General features: G+C 42.0%; 2 protein-coding genes across 2 annotated transcripts; one reads left to right on the top strand and one right to left on the bottom strand.

Moving 5' to 3' along the window:
• Positions 1-2,347: 2,347 nt before the first annotated feature.
• On the top strand, positions 2,348-6,424 carry cfap410 (cilia and flagella associated protein 410). The gene is made up of 7 exons (XM_076303243.1): positions 2,348-2,524; positions 3,012-3,030; positions 3,162-3,208; positions 3,571-3,800; positions 4,309-4,456; positions 5,232-5,328; positions 5,441-6,424. Exons 1-7 carry the CDS (start codon positions 2,436-2,438, stop codon positions 5,576-5,578), a joined length of 768 nt encoding a protein of 255 aa, XP_076159358.1. The 5' UTR covers positions 2,348-2,435; the 3' UTR covers positions 5,579-6,424.
• Positions 6,418-16,309, bottom strand: orc2 (origin recognition complex, subunit 2). Its single transcript, XM_076303241.1, has 17 exons — positions 16,207-16,309; positions 15,695-15,818; positions 15,248-15,397; positions 15,058-15,147; positions 14,661-14,738; positions 14,399-14,430; positions 14,254-14,311; positions 13,730-13,935; positions 13,227-13,331; positions 12,137-12,246; positions 11,625-11,757; positions 10,610-10,706; positions 9,270-9,416; positions 8,732-8,903; positions 7,687-7,748; positions 7,305-7,423; positions 6,418-6,987 (listed from the first exon to the last, which is right to left on the bottom strand). The coding sequence occupies exons 2-17, from the start codon at positions 15,798-15,800 to the stop codon at positions 6,904-6,906; spliced, it is 1,749 nt and encodes a 582-aa protein (XP_076159356.1). The 5' UTR covers positions 15,801-15,818; positions 16,207-16,309; the 3' UTR covers positions 6,418-6,903.
• Positions 16,310-17,546: the final 1,237 nt, after the last annotated feature.

Raw genomic sequence — 17,546 nt, 5'->3', positions numbered from 1 at the left:
GACCTTTGACCTCCAACATCAATTCACTTCATCTTTGAGTCCATACAAACACTCATACCAAATTTCAGGCATGTATGTCAAGGCATTCTTGAGATATCGCAATCAGAGTGTTCATTGACTTGACCTTTGACCTCCAACATCAACTCACTTCATCTTTGAGTACAAACACTTGTACCAAATTTGAAGCATATGCGTCAAACCATCTGGAGATATAATGCTCAAAGCATGAGATATAGCTGCGACTTTTATTTTGACACACGTGAAACACTTAAACAGGATGTGTAGTTTTAGGGAGCACCAGATTGTATGCATTAGAAGCTGAGACGGTTGAATCAGAGACGGTTGATAAAGAGTTTGACCATGGTTATCCGTCGGGGTTTTTTGAGTTAATAAACTCCATAAATAACCATTAATTTGTCATTTTATGGCTCCTCCCTGTTGTTTCCTATGGAGTTGTCCGAGCTGATGTCCGAGTCCTGTTGAGGCTGGACTGTCATTGGCTCATCAGCGTTCTAAGGGTGGCACTTAGCGACAGGTCAATTAGCCCGGGAACTACTCTGGGAGCTTAACAAGTGCAGCTGGCTTTAGGCCATTATGACATCACAGCCTTTGAAGTTTATGGGGGGAAAATTAGCTTTTTAACATTTTTAATCCCCTATTTCTCAAAAAGTATAAACTTTTTTAAAAATCTGAAAAAATACATCTCTTGCCCCACTCCAGTAGCCTGGCGGGGCCATCCTATATCATTGAAATGTATAGTCTGGAATCGAACCATTCACCTCGCTTAATCCAAGGGGCGGGCAGAGAATTGTCTTTCAAACTGCCTAGGCATGCAATAGGCCAGCGCTACGACCATATCCGTATCCGGTCGGCAAAACGGCAAATACATCCTTCTTCGAAAGGAATGACTTAAGTGCATTGTGTTGCTCAACTTTCAAAGAAAAGCACAAGTCCAACTCCTCCAAAGTTGACGCCAAGGCCGATTCAAACAACCGCTCTTCGTTCACCATAGCCACCTTCCTTGTTGTTCACCGTTGCAGGACTGTCGTTATAAGCCCGCCTTAAGACTCTCTAACAAAATAGAGCGCTGTGATTGGATGACGTCCAGGGCGTCAGCCAATAGAAATCCCTATGGTTTGATAATAGACGTACAGGCTGAGCAAATTAATTTGCCGCCGCTAGGGTGCGTCTAGATTTCTAGGCTACCACTCCAGACCTTCAGAACGGTTATTTCAACATGTCTGTACGTTAAGCGGTTAGAGTCGCATTAATTCTTGAAAAGGTAAAAAGATAAAAAGGTTATAATAAGAAGAAGCCAGGAGATTTCAAGATAGTGGATTCCATCCACTATAATTTAAAAAATAAAACTGGTAAAATTCTTGGGCAGAAGCTAATCCAAGAGGAGAGACAATAGCAAAGGGAGATAGAAGCTGTCTGTTTACCATCTACATCCTGCCCTTTGTGCACTGTTGTCTAATAGGATACCTCAACAACACAGACAGACTTTAGTAGTATGATTGGAGGCAGTAGCGTGCTCAGTCCTCTGTTCTGTAGTGTGTTTGTCGTTGGGTGCTCTTTGCACTTTGCCTGAGAAAAAAGAGAACAAATCTCTTCGACCAACCTCTGTGAAATTAAAATATCTTTATTACAACTTGGACATGTCCAAAAAGGACCTAAAAATGTCCACGCGTAGCAGCTTGGGCCTTCTTCAGAGCAGACTTTAATTTAAAAACTTTAGTTTTCTTTTCACTTTGTTCTCTGTTTCTTCCTTGCTGAGAAATTACACTGCTCAGGTACAAATAAGTAACAACAGTTATGCAAATCCATATCTGCCCTTGGTCTCATTTGGTATCTGTATTAGGTTACTTCAGACAAAATAGAACCACGTTGTTCTCTGCACATCTTCTCCTGACCACCATAACAGACATTGTGACACTGACATTGAGGTTAGTCAGAAAATTGCAGCTCTTATCTGTGTCTCCCAAAGCAGTAGCCAGTTGATAAGCCATTTATAGGCCTCAAAATAATTCGGCCCACAGTTTAGTACAAATGTTTGGCTCCTTAAGGGTTTTCTATAGGATAAATGCAAATCAAGATGTCTTAAATATACATCAACACTAACTGCACCATTTTAAAGCACATGACATGTACATATCAGAGGACCTAAAATGAGGTAAGAGCAGACTATAAAATAGGGTAAGTGTCCAAGGCAAGAATGAATGAAAACATTGCCATCTGGTGGACATGTTCGGACTTGCCAGAAAAATGAATAGCAAGGGGTTGCTAGCAGGTTGCTAAAGACGCGCTAGGATGATACATCGCATGCGCAGTTGCAGTAAATAAAAACCTCCTCCCTGCTAGTAATGGATGCGCTTTATGTTGTGCTTGTTTGGGGTAATTTATGTCTTAGAGGGTCAATCTGAATTGTTATCGTAATGCCAGGAGAAGTTAAATTAACCCGAAAGCTCGTACTTGCGAGGGCTAAAGCGTCGGACCTCGAAAGTGTCAAGAAGTTAAACTGCTGGTAAGTTGCCCACAACCAGGTGTGGTATCCAACGTTAACGTTAGCTAGCAACCCTAGCAAGAGCAGTTGTCAACATCAGGGTGCTTGTGTCTCCTCTAACTTATCTAATCTATCTAGTTCATTTGGACAATAACATGTATGGCTAGGTGAGACTACACTCGTATCTTTTACTCGCGGCAGACAAAATAGTCTGTTGTTCAATGATTAGACGAGGGAATGTAATCATATTTGCTAAGGCTGGCGGTTAGGTAACGTTAGTACTTAATGCGTTTTAGCTGAAGAAGAATTGGGAAGATCTTGTATGCATGTGTTTGCAGCACTTCTCTTGTCTTGTCCTATCAGGGGTGCCTCACAGAAGTGTTTTTCAACGATTAAATAAAGCACATTAAAATTGTTCCTTACAAAGTGACATTGATATGTTTGTTGTCAGAATCTTTGTTTTGTGAATGGAGAAATGATAAATGGATTTTTTTTCTGTTTTAATCAGGGGATGTAACCTGATAGATGTAAGTGATTTTATCATATTTTTATCATTTTATCATATTCTGTAAATATGTGCTCTGTATAAGGTAATTTATACTTAATTACTTATTTTATGTTGAAATAACCCACGTAAGATGTAATTTCTTCATTACAGATCTCCATTTTCACTGAGATACCCAATATTGAGGTGCTGACACTGAGGTAGGTCAAGTCCAGAAATGTCTAAATATTTCTGCAGTAGCGTACAGAAAGAATAATCAATATCAGTGTTTCCCATACATTGACTTATTTGTGGCGGCCCACCACAATATCAACATTGACCACCACACAATGATTTTCCAGGTTGTACTAAATTGTGCTTAAGTCTGGTTATCATCATAACCACACTGCGCTAATTTGTTAAAAACTGTTGCATTCAAGTTAATTCTGCAAACCAACCACCACAAGTAGAATTCAATTCTGTGGGAAACACTGAATATGCTTACTGTTTGTTTTCTTGTCCACATATTTTGTTCTTAAGTGTCCCCCAGGCCATAATTCTCTGGTATTTTCTTTGACTTTAGTGCCAACAAAATCTCTTCTCTGGAGCACATATCCAGCTGCCAGAACCTCACAGAGCTCTATTTGCGGCGCAATGACATCCAGAGCCTCTCGGAGCTGTGTCACTTGAAGAGCTTGGCACGGCTGCGGATTCTGTGGCTAGCTGAGAACCCATGCTGCGAGGCGGACCCGACCAAGTACCGCCTCACGGTACTACGGAACTTGCCGGGTCTGCACAAGCTAGACAACCAAGGTCAGGCTGAACGTGGATTGACAAGTGGACTTGTCAGTCATTGTCAAAACAAATTATGCAACCAATAAGCGTATAGTTTTCATGTAACCAATAAGCGTATAGTTTTCATGTAACCAATAAGCGTATAGTTTTCATAAATGATGGAGAGATGTAGCTATTGTGAAGAACTAATGATAACAAGCATGCTATTTTTTGTATGAAATTATAAGAAATATATGGATATGGATATGAATGGATAAGCTGATGTTCATCAGAAATGCTTGAATGACTTAAGCAAAGGATAGGTCCAGATATATATCAGATATGAGTCGGTGGCCAGAAACGTTGTGGGTTCAATTCCCAACTGCCACCGTTGTGCCCTGGCCTTGAGCAAGGCACTTAACCTTGACTGGCCCTTGTTATAATTGAAGTAAGTGAACTTTGGATAAAAGCGTCAGCCAAATGAATGAATAAGTAGCTAAAGAGGGACAACTGTTGTGTTGTTTCTGTGCGTGTGCTTCTGTGGCAGTGGTGACAGAGGAAGAGCTGGCCCAGGCCCTAGAGGATGGCGAGGAGATATGCACGCCTCCAGGCCCAGCCTCCGCAGAGTCCACCAATGGCATGACGGAGGCCGACTCTGAGAATGACCCCTTGAACTACAGCATGGAGGAGACCAAGTATGTCAAGATCACTTCTGGGGTGTATTCCAAGTAGAGCAAATTATCGCAATCGCAATATGAACCAACGCAATTACCTAATTGCAAAAGCTACAAATAATGATGCAGTTAATTTTGTCACATTTATGACTTGTATATTCGTGTCATCCATGACTGTGCCACTTCTGGTTGGTGGGGCACAGAATTTCTGATTGGTGAGCTTCACAGTCGGTTGGGGGTCCTGTGCTTCTTGTGCACTGGGCGTGCTCACCAATCAGGGGTGGAACAAATTAAAGAGACATTTGCGATATTGAACTGAATCAATTCAAAAATCATATCGCAAATTGCAATTGCAGTATCTGTCAAAAAATTGTAATTAGATATTTTCCCCAAATCGTTTCCATGTAGGTGGTTAAGTAACAGATCTGGGGGGTATTCCAAGTACGTGGTTAACTCAGAGTAAGTGGTAAACCTCCTACAACAAGAGCCCTATGGCATTGTTTTGTTTGGAGAATGAAGCCATGCAAGCTCTTCTATTAGGAGGTTTAACTTACCCAGGTTTGTCAGTAAACTATGTACTTTAGTTTGTTTGTTCTTTCTTTAGTTATTATTTTGTTTGTTTGTTCTTTCTTTAGTTATTATTTAGGTTTACAAGTTCCTCTGGGTTACCTTACCAAGGTTTGCCACTTAACCACCTACTTGAAATCATACCCTGGTTTAAAACTCATCTTTAGTTAGATGTCGTGCAAGTTTTTTCTTTTTTGATAATGGATTTTTCTTTTGCTGCATCGGTTAGTAAAATCCGGGCGCAGCTGGGCATGAAACCATTACCCCGGGACAAATTCTCGTCTTTCTCCTCCCCGAGGGAATCTGGAGCAACCCCAAGAAAAAGGGTGAGTTTCGCTTCACACAGAGCAGTGGGTCAGTAGGCTACTGTCGGGTGTACAGTAGTACATCTTTACGTATAGTGTAACATGCCAGGTCTCTTCCCTTTTATCTCTGCAGAGTCACACTCTTGAAGCCGTGCTTCTGCTGCTGAAGGATCTCAACTCCGAGGAGCTGAAGATCGTTCAGGCCGCCACTGAGAACAAATTACGATCCCGTTGTCGACACAAGGAGAAAATCCCCCTTGTCGAGACTTAACAAGCCATGGTGGCTCTGTCCAATAATAACCAACAGGGTACCTATAGTTTCCTTGATGCCATCTATGGAAATTCTTGCTGATAACCCATCCAATACAGACAATGCATGATGGAAGAATGACAAATACACTATTTATTAGGGTACTGTAAGAATCACCGTCACTTCAATGTTATCATTGGCTAGAAGCACATCATATGAAATACATATACTGTAGCACATATATTACACTCAACAGTAGCACTTAATCCCCATAAGAGCATTTTCAAACACTTGTTTGTATTGTGGAGTGTATTAATTAGTATTTGTAGTGAATGACCAAGCTGCCTACTACTCTGAGTGCACACATTGCCATTTCTGTATGGATTTGTATGCTTTTACTGTATATTGATCCCTTCTCAGCATGTCAGGACAGAGGGATGTAACTAGCCATTGCTTATCAGTTCAGTGTTCACAGCGCAGTAGTTCATTCATTACAATCATTTCCCAGCTTTACACTGTACACCTCTCCTGTGGTTTCGGTGTCCTGGTCTTCAATACACCTTAAGCGCAAGAATTAAAATGGAAAGTGTTGCTTATTAACTTCTCATTTGAACTGTGCAGAGTATTGGCCTTACAGTCCAAAACACTGTTAACTATGAAGAAAGCAGGATCAGTGTTCACTTGCATGGAATGAATCGCTGTGTTTGCCTTCATGAAGTTTTGACGCTTCTGGTTAGCTTTGGGATTGTGTTTAGTTTCTCAGCAAGTGCTTATTTATGGTCTTTTCTGGCTTATTGAAGTTAATTTTCTCAGAAATGCAACATATTTTTCTATGTCTTGTCAATAAACTGCAATTGAGATGCAAAAGTGATTCTTTTAATGATACAAGTACAAAATGTTTTATTTTCATCAGCTCATGATTCAATAATGTCTATAATTAATCTATGGCACAAATGGTCATATGTGAGCTGTTGTTGAACATTTATAAAGTACAGCATTCTGTCTCATTCATCGCGCACAGATGGCTCACAAGAGTCCATGCCATCAAGTCCTGTCTAGAGCTAGACATCACGAGTCCTACAAATGCTTGTCATTTTGCATGGAGTTAAGTCTTGTGCTGGTTACTGTTCAAATGTAATGTGACATTTGTTTGGCAAAATGAAAGAGCATCGTTGTCATGGTGAAGAGTGCAGCTCTTCCCATGGTGCTTTCTGTTGGCCCAGTTTCGTGGACACATGCTCGCTGCTGTGGTCAGACCAAGGCTAGTTTTAAGTCCATAAGTGAGGGTGTCCCCACACAAGTGCTCAGATCTTAAAAATGTCCGTCCATCCTTCACCCCTCCTCGCTCAGTCCACGTCCTCCTTCTCCAGGAAGTCAGTCAGAGTGCCTGTGTCCACAGGAATGAGCAGGTACTCCACGCCATCAGCACCCTGGGGGGGAAAACGCACACGGACACACACCGGACAAAGGCCAAACTGTGAGGTTACACTGACCAAGGGGCAATTCAGAAATTTGAAAAGCAGAGTACCGGTGCTGTGGAAACCGACGGACACTCCCAAAACCAAATCAAGTGATTAACAATTTAGATTATTTTGAAGCACAAACCACAATTATGTAACACTGAATACAAACATTATTTAATCATTTAAAACATTGCCAATCAGCATACCAGAATTGGCAATCATCAAATTCATCAACAAAGTCCAGACTCAATAAAAGGACCTCTTTTACAGGAATGACTCCATACCTTCTTGGTGCGAATGAGCTTGTGATCCCTGAATTCCGTCAGCTGTGTTCTGAGAGTGATGTCACTGTTCACCAGGAAGGCCTCACGACAACGCTGATAGAAGTCTTGGAAAGACAGCCCTTCAGAAAAGAAAGAAAGTCACTATGAATGATGAGCAGTTTAGTTTGTGTAGCCTTTGTACTGCTCACAGTGTCCACACAAACTTCTTTCAGAGATCTACGATAAAACTTCAAGAGAGACGGATACAGTAAGAACGACACACATTGTGCCAATTGGCAAAACTCAGCCAGATTTGGTTTGTTGTGCATCAGATGGGTAGTGGGAGGGAATGTGAGAATGTGGAGTGTGTGTGTGTGTGTATGTATGTGTGTATGTGACTTGCCTGTGTATGAGGGGTTGTCTTTGTTCTCCAGCTGAAACTCGGCCAGCAGCCTGAAGATCCCTCTGTGAACAGGACACACAACACCGTGAGCAGGGAGGGACACGCACACACACTCACACACACACCCGCGCACACACACGCACACACCTAACAAACTGGGACTTGTGTTGCAAAGGTCCTTTGTGACAATGACCATCTATTAAACACAATGTGTGTAAATATCCAATGTGGTTTCAGGCATTTTGGTGACTCTATAGCTCCCCCTAGAGTTGCAGAATATTTACATTTTACCTTGCCGTTGTAAATACTCAGGCTTGAACCCCTCCCCCTGGACATGGTAAATGTGCTTTTGTTTTGGACCTGAAAGACTAGCGACAGGCCAAGACAATCTTCATAGAGCTATATCTAATGACCAGGTAATGTTTCATGATTCTCGCGAGACGTCTCAGAGTTGCCATCAGCCAAACTGCAAGGCTGCTTTTCCGCCTGTGAGGGGCTGCCAGCTATGCTACTGTAGATGCACTACTGTCCCCATTACATGTTCGTTTACTATCAAATGACTAAGAAGCTGTTATATTAAGGTAAAAAAACTTATATACAGCAGTAATAGTGATGTCCACAGATCTTGGCAGATGATTAGTGTCTTCTAAGCCTACTTCCTAATGTTTTATTGTGCGATATGTATACCGGTATATGCATTTCTGAGTTATATCTCACATTTTCTGTTCTCCTCTTTTATGTTTTCAGGTTATTGATGGGTTTCATCAGGTCCGTTCCGACAGGTGTATTATCAAGCACCATGCAGTCTGCATTCATAATCTAGGTGTTTGATTTTACTTTTATCTGTGGAAAGGGACCCGATGAAACCCATGAACAGCAAAACAGGTGCACTAGTAACTATTGCATCTACTGTACAAAATTAAACTAGTGTTTTTGGTGGAACTGTGCAGAAGTTGAGAAGTTATAAAAGTTTGCCACTATATATAGTTATATGTGTATGTGTGTGTGTGTGTGTGTGTGTGTGTGTATGTGTGTGTGTGTGTACCTGGCGTTAGGTGTGAGACTGCGCAACACGTGTGTGAGGGAGCTGAGGGCCAGGGCTCCAGTCTGCTGCACCAGCAGTGAGTTCTCATAAGACGTCTCCTCTGTGTAGGGCAGGTAGGTGGTGGTCTCGTACCATAGCCAGTTATACAGACTCATCTTTGACTGGTCCCACACTGCAACACACACACACACACACACACACACACACACACACACACACACACAATGGTATTTGCAGCCCAAGAAATCAGAGTTCTCCCCTTATTCTCATGGGGGAAAAAACAAATCTAACTCTGTAAAGAAACACACCAACTTTTTGGGAAATTAGCTAGTTTGCCGTCTACAACAGAGTTAGATGAGAGGATACATACCCTTCTCTAGGTCCTATGAGCTGTAGGTAACACAGATTCTATAGTGTCCAACAACCAAGAAACCTTGATTTACGGCACAAGCCCATTTGTCCATTCTGTTACAGTTTCAGCCATTGCACATCTTTGCTTCCGTTTGTCCCATAGGATGTTAAGAGTTTGAGGACGTACCAAGCGGGCCGTTGATGTGGTCTATGGAGGCCAACAGGTGCATGTTGGGAATGGAGGCCAGCTGCCCTAGGGCCTGCTGGGTCTTCTCTCCGCGCAGCATGGGGCCATCGATGTTGTGGATGATCAGATAGATCTGTGTGTCTGGATCTGGAAAAGAGTCACGATTCAAAAAATGTATTTGTCACTTGTGTAATTGTACAGGTACAAGAGCAGGTACAAATGGGTCTGGAACAGAGTTCCAAACAAAGGTTTAAAAAAATGCCTAAGACATTTACTGGTTGTACAATAATTTAGCATGCATTACAGTGTTTCATTGAAGATTCACTTAAAGCTGCCGTTGGCAAGATTTTTTTGATCATATTCACTGAAACCGGCACTATGCTCTAACAGAACAACATAAATTAGCCGGTTTTAGAAAAAAAAACCGCACTTCTACCTCCACCTAGAACCTGTTATTGGTTTAGCAAAAATCCACAGCTCCCGGTTCTTCTGGTCCAAACAGAGCAGGGCTGTGTGAGATCAATCACAGTCTGGTGCGCACTGACGAGCACATATTTGATAAGAGGGTGCTTGGTGGTAGTGGGGGAGGGGCATGAGAGTTGTAAACATTCAACATTTTGGCAAAGTCCCCTCAATCTGTCAGACTTGCCAACTGCAGCTTTAACGAAACTAATTCCGTTGCATTTCAGGTATTGACAGATACTATGTAAAGTGTTTGTGTATGTTTGTGTGCACAGCTAGCTGCATTGTGAGCGAAACCTTGCCCAAGTACTACGCAGGCACTAAGCGTGTTAGTGGAGTACTCAACAAGACCACAGAACTGAGACTCAGTCTTAAATAAAGCCGGTCTTGCATGCTCATGTACGGTCACGTACTATGGATATACTACTGCTCCTTGTGTTCATGTGAATACTGCATTTTGCGTACCCATCGTGTTAAATTTGGAGGACGTGTACAACTCACGCACTAAACAGACGCAGGATACACATGGCAGCCATGGTGCCTACACGTTGTTAAAAGCAAGTATATCCCTGGCCTTAAAGCCTTTAGCAAACGAAATGTGTCACTTTGGCCAGAGTGCTTCTGTTTAGGCCTGTGTGTGAATTGTTTTGAAAATGTGATGTCAGAGTTGATAGAAGCATTAAAGCAACAGAGAAAAACGGTAAATGTAAAATAACTTAAACATAGCACATTTTGGCATGAGTTAATGAAGTCAGTAAGGCAATAAGACAATCATGGTCCTACATCAAACATTTACTACACTTTACAAGTGATAACTGGGGGAAAATGCTCACTGTGGAAGCTCACTAATACAAGACCATGAAAAAGAAATTGGTCACCTTCTTTCAAAGTTTTCCCAACGAAGTCTATCTGGTCCATAGGGGTGCGGAAAGTGCCATCGTGCTCAAGAACTTCACTGGTGATGGCATTCAGGATCTACAATACACAGGAGAAACACCATGACACTTCTGCAACAATCACCACCACTACTCTAAATAATAAAAATAACACAATCTCTACCCTTTGGTAGCAGTAGACCTTTTACAAATATGACAACATTTACATTACATTTATTTATTACACGGCTCTTCACAAGGCAAGTAGAATGCTCCACTTGACTTAAATGGGATTTCCCAACGTTCTAGCGGTCATTATTTCCTAGGATAGGAAAGGAAAAAAATAATGACCGCTGTCAATGGCAACGGAGTTTGTGCTTCAGGTATTTCATATTACTACGCAAGGACTGGAACTTCATTCAAAAGTGAAAAGCAGACGGTTGATCAGCTGTGTTCTAAAGAATGTTTGATTCAAGTTCAGCGTGTGATGTGAACTATTTGTTTCTCAGCAAATACCATGAGGAACGGTAACAAATAGGCTAGGCTATGTAGGCTAAAGTCATATCGTGGTTTTATAGTTTATTATTTTGTTTTGGCAAGTAGCCATGTAATAAGCGGGATACTGTATAGAACGCCGGTAATTTTTGGGAAAATAAGTCCCTTCAGAGCGGAACAAGACCCCTCAGCTGTGCGTCGGGGTCTGGTTCGCCCTGTCGGGACTTATTTTCCCAATAATGACGCTTTTGTCCAACGCGACTTATATGTCAGTAATATTACAAGGGTCACCGTTCCTGGAGCAACTCGGGGTTAAGTGTCTTGCTCAAGGGCACAACGGCGGAGGCCGGGTATTGAACCCACAACTTTTCAGGCTATTGCATGCTAGCCCAGCTCCTGAACCACGATGCTACCACCACAGAAATATGGTTCATAGACATTTAGGAGGCAAACTTTAAGTAAAATCTGACTACAAAGCCCAGAACTACAAAAGCAGAGGTGAGAGGCTGAGCAGCAGACTGACCGATTTGAGGGTCATGCTGGGGAAGAAGCCGTTGACCACCAGGTGGAGTGAGTCGGACAACATGGAGGTGCGGAACTTTTCCAGCAGAAGCTTCTTCGAGCCGAGGCCGTATAGTATCATGTTAAAGCCCAGCCTGAGAAAGCCCACGTGCACACACACACACACACACACACACAAACACACACAGATGTGAATTCATACCCAGTAGATATGAAGACATTGCTGACCTTGCCATCAGCTATGATTAAAAAAGGCTAAGTAAGTAGAAACCATTACCCACTCAAAACAGACACAGGCACACACAGAAACACCCACAGACCACAGAAACAACACACAGACACAACACACAAAGACACAACACACAAAGATACACAGACCCACACACAAACACCAACAGACCCATGACCACAGACACAATTAACACACAAAGATACACAGACACAACACACAAACACCCACAGACCCATGACCACAGACACAACACACAAAGACACACACTGCAGCTACTCAACTGTAACTGTAGCATCCACTTGCTGAAGAGCTTCTCGTGGGTTAGGTTCAGCTGCTCGATCTCCGTGTTGTAACAGGAAGGCTTTCCATCCAGCAGCCTCACCAGTGTGTCCTGCAACGCAATAAACAGCAGCATGAAAAAAAGTCAGAAGCAAAAGAATCCGATACAATTTACTCTACCAGATGGTGACCAAATACTGAAGACCAGAAGACTAAAGATCAGAAGACTAAAGATTGACGCATCGCAAAGACAAAATGTTTGGTGCAAAAATCTGCCCATTTCTTGATTTTCCTCCGACATCACGTTAGTGTAGCCTCGTGAGACCATCCTGATCTCGCGAGCTTCAGGGTTTCACTCGCAGATCAGTCTGGATACTTTCCGTTAAAGAAAATTTGGAGCAGTTCACCAAACGAACGTCCAATCAGCGTTGGCTTTGAGGCGGGTTGAGGTGTGACGCAACGAACAACATGACGGCATCCACAGAGATGAGCATAGCTATAGCGCAAGTTTTATTCAAATTAGAAAGTATTCCTGGGTAAACTGTGAAGCTATGAGTCTCAGCCATGCAGCTGGGAGGAATGAACGACACAGACATCCTCCACGGCTGATTCCAGTTCATAATAGAGGAATATACTATCTTCAGAAGTGTAGGGCCTACCGTGAAAACTTGATGGGAATTGTCATTGATTAGGTTCATAAATGGTAAGTTAAAACATCTTAACGTTTGTCACGTTACCTAACTTAATTGTAGGCCTATGTTAAACGGCATTAGAAGAATACTTTGTTCATCTAATTGGTAGATTTGGCCCGTCAATAACCAACAAAGGTGGTGATAGACAGATGGTTTATCCAATCAGCTAACCAGTATGTCCGCCCCTTCCCAAAAGTTCTTCAATGAAAAGTTCCCAGATGGATATGCGGAGCAAATCCATCTGGCGGAGTCAGGTTAACGTTAGTGTGTCATCTTCGTAATGTGATGACAACCAACACAAGTAAATGATATAGAAAAACATATCATATAAAGCACTTTGTAACCTGCTTTATTATTATTAGCCATTATTAAGATATTGATCAGCTAACTTTGCACTGACCCGGTCCAGTTTGGGGGTCTGAAGTCTCTCGAGGGTGCGGTCTGAAGTCAGGACCTTGGAGCTGCTGTGAGCCTCAAAATACTCTTCCACCAGATTAGGCTGTGGCTGTGAGGGACACACGAATGAAGAGATGAGTGGGTAACCGACTTAAGTAGGAAAAGCACTGATGCAAGTAAGGGGAGGGAAAGAATCTGATTGGCTGTTTAGCTCAAATATCAACAACTGAAACCAAAATGTGAACTGTATTCTTTACTGCTCCGTGTAAACAAAACCAGATTCTAGATAGATATATTATTTGCTGTACATTCTTATCCTATGTCCAAATCTACACATGGCACGACTGTTAAACAGTAAAAGGTAAAGATCTGAAAATGCAGGGCAAAAATGTGAGGCATCTGTAGATGAGGCATTTTGTAATTTGTACATCTAGCTATAAGTCCAATACAATCCATGAACTAGCTGGTTCCCTGTAGGGAGATATATTGTACTGATTTGACCATCACCTCGGGTGCCTTCTTGCTCTTCTTGGCAGGAGTCTTGTAGAGCGCGGCGGCAGCAGCAGCTGTGGCCGACTTGCTGGGGGTTTTAGGCTGAACCTCAGCCGTACCATTCTTCTCTCGTCCGGCGACCTCATCTTCCTCACCCTCTTCATCATCCTCCGAGTTGGATGCGGAGAAATCACTGTCGCTGTCCGACTTCAGGTTGGGAGCTGAGGGACCCAGAATGGTCATTTAAATGGTAAGCAAATAGAGTGGCTTAGACGGAGTCAATCAACAAGGTGTTTCAAGCACATGGAAGGGAAGGAATGGAAGGGCATGTAATCTGATTGGCTGTGGAGCTCAAATATCAACAACTGACACAATGTGGGCTGTATCTTTAAAGAGGGGTGGGGGGTGACGAACGTTCCACAATATTCAAATTTTTTGAGACCCACCTGTATTATTTATCTTTTGACAAATTGTTTTAAGGCTGCTTTAGTATATAATATTCTGTATGACCAAACATTCTCCCAGACAGATCAACCAACCTGATAATCTCTTTCTCAGCCTATGGGGAGTAGTGGAGACAAACTGCACCTTCTTCCCCTTAAGGAAGAAAAACAAAATACTAAATTAAAATCATGAATATATCAATGACAAATGCAAACCAACAGCTAAAGAGAAATCCAATACCTTTTGTGGAGTCTTGTTTTGAGTGACAGCCCCTAGAGAAAAAAACACATACTGAAGGTTAGGGTTCAGCAGATGTCTCCTGCAAGATAACCTATCTACAGATTAGAATAGAGTCAGGTCTTCCATTAGAGCAGCTGTAGTTCCTCACTGAATACATAGAATACCATGTGCTTCTACAACCAAACTGTGATGCTTAAGTTCATCTTCAACAACAAAGTTGTTTGAAAGTTGCCTAAGTGTTAGAGAAACAGAACTAACTCACTCTTGCCGTCGGCCTTCTCTGGGGAATCTGAGACGCTGAAGTTTACACTCTTCGCTGGAGTCCGAGCCCACTCGGACGCTACCGAAGAATCAACCAGGGATGAGAACGGTCAGTCATGCAAAGGTTAAGAGGATCAGTGACAATACCGCATGAGACACCTACACTACTGTCCCAGTCCCACTATACCACTATATCTATACTTCAGGTGTGTAATGAAGGACACTAAATAGTGGCACCTCTCTGATAATGTTTGAGTCCCTCCCATGCTAAATTCATCTTAAGTGCAGGTTAAACTAGCAAATAACTGTGGTGCCGGTCCCACACACTCTTCTCCATCCGTCCCATCATTACCCATCTGTCCCACACACTCTTACCCATCTGTGCCACACACTCTTACCCATCTGTGCCATTTTGTTCTTGCGTTTGAGAGATTGAAAAGTGAAGACGTTAGCGCCAGCTGTGCCAGTTGACCCATTCTCAGCTCCTTCTGCAACACATAATAAAGTTGAGCCAGACTGACATCCGCTTTGCCCTGAATCTACCTGGGTAAATATATCCACGGCAAGAGGTTATGTTCTGTGGCATACCTTCGGTTCCAGTGCCCAGGGCATCCACGTAGTCCTGCTCATTAAAGTCCTCCTCCTCCTCCTGCTCTTCTTCATCCTCGTCAGTGAGCTTCTTCTTGTAACCTTTCACGGTCACCAAAGTTTGAACAGAGGATGGTGTTGTCTTTGGACCTGAGGTGTGGGGGAAATATTACATAGTTAGGCTACTTACAGAATTACTTACAGAGAAATTGTAAACTTTGCAGTGGGTTTGACTGAAAAGTTTATGATAATCAGTACAACCAATATTATGGATAGGTAGTACAACCACTTAACAGTCCAACCACCACATGAAATGAAGCATGTCATCTGCTCAAATCACGTTAATCAATTTCTTCACGAATTCTCACTAAAATGTTTGTCTGAATCCAAACTAAAAATCTAGAAAACATCGATGACTGGAATACAAACACTTTTTAGGGTACCAACCTTCATGCTTATCGACTATGTGGTTTAACACATCGCCATCCCCAATGAACCGTACTTCGAGGGAGGAGGATTCCGCAGATCGTTTCAGAGGACTCATGGTTTGCATTTATAACTTTAACGTAACCTGTGACCAAATACACAGGTTAACGTTACGACATTCACAACATTATGTTCCAGTAAGTTAACGTTATCTGCACTGCTAAGATGACACCTTTGTAGAAAATTACAATCTTAAAGTCTTAACGTAAGTAATTCAACGTTAAAGACGATTTATCATAATGCAATCCAATGCCACATCTTCAATTTAACGTTAATGCAGATGGTTAAATCAACACAATCAGCTGTTTTTGTTTCTGGTTAACTTGTCGTTTCGGGTTTTGGACACATGGACAGTTCGGATGTCACTGACTGACACAGCCTAGTCTCGTTAGCAAGCTAACTTTGCAGCTATAAGCTTTTAACGTACATGCACTTTGAAAACACAAACGTGAATCCCGTGTGTTTCTACTTACAAAAGCAATCAACTGACAACAGAAGAAATGCTGGCAATTATCTTCACGTGTCATGTGCATCCATTTGTTTGTGGCCTGCTGGCTAACCACTTCTTCCGGCTTCAGAAAGAATTCCGCGCCACTGATGAAAGTTTTAGATCACGTGGTACAAAAAACCCACCCAATCAAAACAGACGTAGGCCTACCATCAAAAAAAACCTTCACTTCACAAGGTGATGTCAGAGCAAGTTTAGACATTCTCTGGTGATGTGCAGGACTTTTATGTTTTACTGTGTATGATTAAACTATGATAAAATAAAAATGTAGACATGTTTCACCTGTGAAAGAATATGATAATTGGTACTCCCTATGATAATAATGTGTGTCATTAAGATCTATTAGGAGCTCCCTTTCAGTGCAGGCCCCTAAAGATTCTTTAAGATTATCAAGTCTAGTGTGTCTCCATTATGATTATCATGATGATTCTCTGGCCCCAGCCTAGGACAAGGGGCCAACTGGTTGGAGATCTTTTAACTTTGTCTGCCTTAAGCATTGAAATTCCCAAGATGTACAGTTGTGCTCACAAGGGCTTATAAGTACACATACCCTTATGTTAAATTCCCATAGAGGCAGGCAGATTTTTATTTTTAAAGGCCAGTTATTTCATGGATCCAGGATACTATGCATCCTGATAATGTTCCCTACGCCTTTGGAATTAAAATAGCCCCACATCATCACATACCCTTCACCATACCTAGAGATTGGCATGGTTTTATTTCAGTTAGCCTAGCTGGTTTAATTTGCATTGAGAGATGATCGTATGGAAAGTACCCCATGCCAATCGTGAGATATGGTGTAGGGTATGTGATGATATTTTAATTCCAAAGGCCATGGGAGCTTTTTAAGGATGCATTTAACATAGGGGTATGTATACTTATGAGCCCCTGTAATTTAAGGAAGAACAGTTATTTATTTACGATATATTATTCATTCACAAAGAAAATTGGTGTCCTTAAAGGTTGGATTTTTCCTAATTTTTGTAAAATTAAGGCATTAAGATCAATTTCCAATAGATGATTTTTTATTCCTCTTTTTAGTCAACTTTAGCATGTGTACAGGGTATGTAAACTTATGAGCACAACTGTGCTTCTTAACCTGTAAGGTAGGCTCTGACCTCAGGAATATTTCAAAAAGGAATTATTTAACCAGAGACAGTGTTCTAAAGGATCTTAGATTTAACACATGTCGAAGTTAGGTACCCTTTGGATCCCGGTATGGAGGCCCAGGAGCCCGCAGGCCATGAACTTGGTAAAATGCTAAATGGACCGAATCTATAGTGCTTTTCTTCTCCTCCGAGCATA

This window comes from Alosa pseudoharengus, unplaced genomic scaffold (assembly GCF_046254945.1).
Source record: "Alosa pseudoharengus isolate Yale_2024_CS ecotype anadromous, Long Island Sound unplaced genomic scaffold, YU_APseudo_1.1 YU_APseudo_1.1_scf_24, whole genome shotgun sequence".
NCBI classification, from domain to species: domain Eukaryota; kingdom Metazoa; phylum Chordata; class Actinopteri; order Clupeiformes; family Clupeidae; genus Alosa; species Alosa pseudoharengus.
The sequence above is the reverse complement of the archived record's forward strand: the minus strand, read 5'-3'. Positions and strand labels throughout refer to the sequence as shown.

Bases quoted from the DNA above. Each gene is read 5' to 3' on its own strand.
- orc2 (XM_076303241.1), bottom strand. From the start codon at position 15,800: ATGCAAACCATGAGTCCTCTGAAACGATCTGCGGAATCCTCCTCCCTC. The intron at 14,431-14,660 runs GTGAGTTAGTTC...TTTTTTCTCTAG, and splicing joins AGAGAAGGCCGACGGCAAGA to GGGCTGTCACTCAAAACAAG. The intron at 13,332-13,729 runs GTGATGGTCAAA...TGTCCCTCACAG, and splicing joins AGAGCAAGAAGGCACCCGAG to CCACAGCCTAATCTGGTGGA.
- cfap410 (XM_076303243.1), top strand. From the start codon at position 2,436: ATGCCAGGAGAAGTTAAATTAACCCGAAAGCTCGTACTTGCGAGGGCT. The intron at 3,801-4,308 runs GTCAGGCTGAAC...CTTCTGTGGCAG, and splicing joins GCACAAGCTAGACAACCAAG to TGGTGACAGAGGAAGAGCTG. The intron at 5,329-5,440 runs GTGAGTTTCGCT...TTATCTCTGCAG, and splicing joins GAGCAACCCCAAGAAAAAGG to AGTCACACTCTTGAAGCCGT.